Source organism: Camellia sinensis, chromosome 3 (genome assembly GCF_055761805.1).
Source record: "Camellia sinensis isolate YWXY chromosome 3, ASM5576180v1, whole genome shotgun sequence".
Taxonomy (NCBI): Eukaryota; Viridiplantae; Streptophyta; class Magnoliopsida; order Ericales; family Theaceae; genus Camellia; species Camellia sinensis.
In genome coordinates this window covers 183255529-183261388 of record NC_138963.1, presented here as the reverse complement: position 1 = coordinate 183261388, position 5860 = coordinate 183255529, and the positions used below count along the sequence as shown (strand labels likewise).

Below are 5860 nucleotides of genomic sequence, written 5' to 3'. Positions count from 1 at the left end.
GGTGGTCGGAGCAGTGGTGGTCAGTGGTGGATGTGTGTGGTAGAAGGTGGCTATTTGCTGCAAAGGAGGAGGAAGGAGCAGGGATAAGAGAATGGTTGAGATTGTCCTTGAAGAAGAAGAAGACCCAAAGAGGGTTTGTGACTCACTGTATTGTCCTTCTGAGCCCCCTCCCATGAGAGAGAGAGATATCAGTGAGAAGAGAAAAAAAAAACCTCCAAAACGACGTCGTTTTGGAGGGCCACAGGGATGCGCCGCAGGAAAGGACGACGGAGGATCCGGATTTAGTGGTGGTGGTAGTGTTTTGTGGCCTAGGATCCATAGTTCTAAATATCGGCCGATACGCTACGTATCGGCCGATACGTATCGGAAAAATGGGTTACCGCGACGGATACAGGCCGATATACCACTGAGATTAAAAATCGCAGGAGTATCGGCCGAGTCCCGGTACGTATCGGCCTGTAAGCGTTACACAAGCCGTTACACAAGCCGCGACGGGCCGATACTCACCAGTTCGGACCGGTACGGGAAAGAAAAAGTTAAAAAACCTTTGAAATGATTTTTAAAATTTCACCACCGCGACACCCGATTCCCGATACGTACCGATCGATACTACCGATACCGATACTCCGCGATCGATACCGTTACGTTACCCGATACAGCGATTTAGAACCTTGCTAGGATCAAAGAAAATAATTAGTAAAACATGCCTCAAAACTTTGTCTAAAGACAACAAAGAGCTCAAATGTTGAGAAAGATTCTGAGATAAAAACCTGCCACCAACTTTCTATCAATTTTTTCCATCTATAAGACTTACAAGATAATTTAACGGTTCAGATTCAAAAAAAAAAAATATATATATATATATAAAGATGTAGACAAGTGACTGGGTGCGGATAAAACTCACGACTCATCCGCAACCCCAAAAAATAAAAAAATTCTAACTCACACCCGACTCTAACAATTTTACGAAACCGTCCAAATAAGTACGGGCGGCTAAGGTTATGTGGTTTTCACTGATTGGATAATCTTATGCCTAGCCGTACCAATATTCATCCCATGAGCACAGACTTGACCAATTTCTCAAAATTCAAAAAAGATGATCCAACATAACAAATTGTGGCATCTTCACCCAACTTCTTCCACTCCATGGCCTTTCTCTTCATCTCTTTCCCTTTGTCTACACCCATCAACTCTCTAACCAAGCTCTCAACCTCCTCTCTCTTCACATCACTGTTAATCTCCATCCCTATACCCCACTGGTTGCAACAGCACCAACAGTTCGTCGTTTGCTCTGCGAAAAATGGCCAACACAACATAGGGACTCCACTGCAAATACTTTCAAGAGTTGAATTCCATCCACAGTGTGTCAAAAACCCTCTAACTGATGGGTGACCCAGGACTTGTTCTTGAGGACACCAACTAGCCAATAAACCCCTTTCTTCAGTCTCAGTCACAAACTCTGGTGGAAGAATCGCCGAGTCACCAACGACCAAATCAGGCCTAATGATCCATAAGAATGTTTGCTTGCTATTAGCAAGTCCCCAAGCAAACTCAATCAGTTGTTGGGGTGTCATGACAGTGACACTGCCAAAGTTGACATAAACAACAGAGTTAGGTTCTTTCGAGTCCAACCATGGAAGACACTCATGCTCTTCTTTCCATAGATTTGATCCAATAGATTCCAAGTAATTTTCTGGGATTTGTTGGAGGAGGAACTGAAGAGGACCAATTGTGTATATTGGGGGATATATGGTTGATAGTGCATCAACAACATCATGCTCCAGGGCATCAAATGTATTTAATATGATGGCTGAAGCTTTGTGAGCTCTCTCAACTTCACCCATTGCAAAATCAACCATAATATCATTGGGGTCAGTGGTTCTTATGAAGCTTGGGATGTCCTTCAAACGCAAAGCATTCATGCCTGGTATCCAATCTATAATTGTATCTAAATGTCCATTTGTTAAATAACTCTCATCTGTATTTCACAAAAGATTTAGTTAGTATCAAAGATAGGCTTAAAATTACATCTATAAGCTAGTTAAGTTTTTACAAATAGGTATAGATCTAGTGTGGATATCATGCTTAATAATGAGCATTTCATTTACATGGCTCAGAGGCTTTAAGCCAACTTTTTTTTTTCTTTTTGCATCTTAAGTAATGGTCAATTCTTATTTTTATTCTTTAGGTTGGTTTGAACTAAACTATCCTAAAAAAACTAAAAATAATTATTTATAAAGGTACACTAAAAAAAAATGAATTTTATAAATTTTTTTTTTGGTCTTTACTAAATTCAATTTTTTTTTTTAAAAAAAAAAAAATTGGTCTTTACGAAATTTAATTAGTTGTTTTATTTTAAATATTTCTAATTCAAAAAGAGGGGGGGAGGGGGGAGGGGGGGAAGAGATATACTATCATATATGGTGACCTATTAAAATAGGCTATAAAATTATATAAAGGGGTGAATGAGACTTGAACTTAATATCTTGAATCTAACAAATATATATTTTAAAATTAAAATTAAAATTTATATTTTACAAATTTAAGAACACATTCCTTCGCAGATTTATATCTTATATTAACATTTCATTTACTAACTGACTGGTCGGGGTTGCACTATAAAAAAAATAAAAGTTTTGGAAATCAAAATTTATGAATAAAATTATTTTTTAGAGACTAAATATTTTTGTTACGAAAAGTGTAACTATTATATTTTTAGCAATGAAAATTGAACATTAGTGATGAATTATTATTTTTTGAGATCAAATTTTTTGTTTCAAAAAATAAACCATTTTGAGACCAAATTATTTTGTCTCTAAAAGTGTATTTATTAGTGACATTTTCAAAATTTTGTTACTAATAGCCTTATTTTTTACTTTTCGGGACGACATTTAAATTGGTCTCTACATATGTCTTTTATAACAAAATTTTCACTTTTGAAAACCAAAAAATTTAGTCTCTAAAACTCTTGCATGTTATAGTGTTGGTAACTTTTTTTATTGAATTATTTTTTACTTTATTGAATTTTTTTATACAAAGTAAAAAACAATTAGTTTTTTGTTTTTTGTTTTTATTTTTTAAATTCTTCTGCACAGGATAAATCTGAAACGAATTTTTTTTAAACATAATTTAAAAAAAAAATTCACTAAAAGAAAAAAAAAATAATAATAATAATAATTTTTTTAGTTTGATGCCAAACACCCCTCTAGGTGTAACTTTTTTATCTCCAAATTTAATTTTAGACGGTGTAAACTCAAAAATTATTAGTCATTTTTGAAATATCAGGTGAGAAACCACAATACCGATTGAATCTTGTTTTATTTTTTTACCATTTGACAAATGTTAATCAACATGTTTGACAGTAAAATTTCGGAAATGAGCCGTAGCTTGAATTGGTTGGCTCGAATTGGCTCGAAAGAGGGAGAGAAGAGAGGAAGAAGAGAGGAGAAAGAGACAGAGGAGAAAGAGGGAGAGAAGAGAGGAGAAGAGAAAGAGGAGAAGAGCCAGCACCACCGCCGCCGCCGAGGATCGTCGCTGCTCGTCGCCGGCCGTCGCCGGCCGTCGCTGCTCGTCGGCTCTGCCTCGCCCCCGCCCCCCGCCCCCTCCTCCAGCTCCATTTATTGGGCCCCCTCCAGTCCCTCCTCCTCCTCCTCCTCCTCCTCCTCCCCCTTCCCCTCCAGTCCCTCCTCCTCCTCCTCTTCCTCCTCCCTCCTTCCTCCTCCTTCCTTCCCTCTCTTCTCCTCCTCTACTTCTGATTCGAGCCAATTTCGAGATCCACCTTTCGAGCTACGTAGCACTACCGATAAAATTTTTACTACATAAATATAGAACACCATATAAATAATTTCACTTTATTTTTTGAAATTGATGAATAGTTAATAGGAGTGTTTGGCAAGGACTATTTTAGCCTATTTTAGGCTAAAATTCACCCAAAAAAAAATAGACTAAAATAATTAATAAGACAAAGTGAGTATTTGGGAAGTGGATTTTTTTGTAAGTTTTTTTAGTTTTAGAAAATTATTGGAGAAATTTTTTTTTGTGTTTGGAAAGATAATTAAGTTTTTTTGCAATTGAATGTGATATTTGTGAGAGAAAAAATAAAATGATTATGGAATTTGATGTAATATTTGTTTCGATTTATTTTTTTTGATTTTGTAACATATTTGTCGTATAGTGAAAAAAAAAACAAAAAAACCCAAAAATCAAGTTCTTAAACAAATATCACATCAAATCCATAATGATTTTATTTTTTCTCTCACAAACATCATATTTAACTACAAAAAAATCTAACTATTTTTCCAAACACAAAAAATTTTAACCTACTAAAATAGTCAAAACTTAAAATAACCTATTAAAATAACAAAGTTCCAAACACCCACAAAATATAAATGGATTAAAATCAAATAAAAACTACTCAGCCACTATTAGTGGTTTTGACAGTATCATCCACTCAAATTAATTATGATTTCTACTGTTTAAACCGTTTAGATAATGTAATACCTTTGAGTGGTGTAAGATTTTTTTCAATCGGGGGACGATTGATTATGGATTTGTATTGTTTAATTTAACTATAGATTCATACTGTTTAGAAAATGTAATACCTTTGAGTGGTGTAAGATCTTTTTCAATCAGTTGACGATATTGTACATAACCCATGAAGCCACAAGCACTTGTCGTCCAGAAAAGAACATCTGGGATTCCCAATTCTTGAGCAACCAACACAGTGAAGCTCATGATTCCATCAGAAACTATGCAACTCACCGGAGGCACTTTCGAGGAAGCCGTGTGGTTGATTTTAGCAATTAGGTCTCTGAAAGGAACTAAGCAGTTCTTTCTGGTGGAGTCACAGAGGGAGGGGACATCTTGGGTGGCGTCAGGGGCGTTGTCGGTGGGAGGGAGGCCATCGGGGATGGTTTCAAAGCGGAAGGAGGGGGTGCCGGCGAGGGAGTTGGGGCCCCGGGATTTGAGGAGGCGACGGTGGTTGAATTCGGTGTTGATGAAGGTGATGTGGAAGCCCTTGTGGTTGAGTAGCTTTGCTAATTTTAGCATTGGGTTTATGTGGCCTTGTGCTGGGAAAGGAATACACACTGCATGAGGAGGGCTTGGCTTCTCTGTTGACCTTTGGGAACCCATCTCTCTCTCCCTCCCTCTTCTTGCATATGGTGCTTGTGGCTAGCTGTTTTTTTATAGCCTACTGGAGGATCCACATCAACCACTATTCATTTTTACTATTCATTTTTACTATTCATTTTTAACAGTTGATGGAAATGAATTTATTCAAGAGACGTGTAATTTTATAGAATTTGCTGATACCTTGGTTGTTTTCACTTTTTAAAAAATATTTTTTAAAAAATTTTATTTTCTTATTTTTTGTGTTTTTTTATTTTTATTGAATTTTTTTAGTATTTTAAGTAATTTTTTTACTTTTTAAATACACCTAACATAAATACACTTAAAAAGTAAAAAAATTGTAAAATTTTTTTAAAAAAAATCACTAAATATCAAAAATACAAAAAAATACAAGAATTCAGTACATTTTTTGTATTTTTATGTATTTATTAATTTTTTAAAATATTTTTTCACAATTTTTTTACTTTTTAAATACATCTAAGTATGGGGCATCTAAAAAAGTAAAAAAATGTTTAAAATTTTTAAAATATTCACTAAAAACAAAAAAAACGAAAATAAAAAAAGTCAATTTTTAAAAAACTTAATTCAGAAAACTCAAACCAAATACACTGATTAGTTTTTACAAATATCGTCCTGGAGACTTAGGCCTCATTTGGGAACTAGCCCATTTAGTTAAAAAGTTAAAAAATTATTAAAAAAGTTAAAAAGTAAATAATTCATACAAAAAAAG

At 34.9% G+C, this 5860-nt stretch overlaps 1 protein-coding gene across 1 annotated transcript; it reads right to left on the bottom strand.

Annotated features, from left to right (window-relative positions):
* Positions 1-821: 821 nt before the first annotated feature.
* LOC114288800 (7-deoxyloganetin glucosyltransferase) lies at positions 822-5212 on the bottom strand. The gene is made up of 2 exons (XM_082921606.1): positions 4602-5212; positions 822-1978 (listed from the first exon to the last, which is right to left on the bottom strand). Exons 1-2 carry the CDS (start codon positions 5131-5133, stop codon positions 1050-1052), a joined length of 1461 nt encoding a protein of 486 aa, XP_082777732.1. The 5' UTR covers positions 5134-5212; the 3' UTR covers positions 822-1049.
* Between the last annotated feature and the right edge of the window lie 648 nt (positions 5213-5860).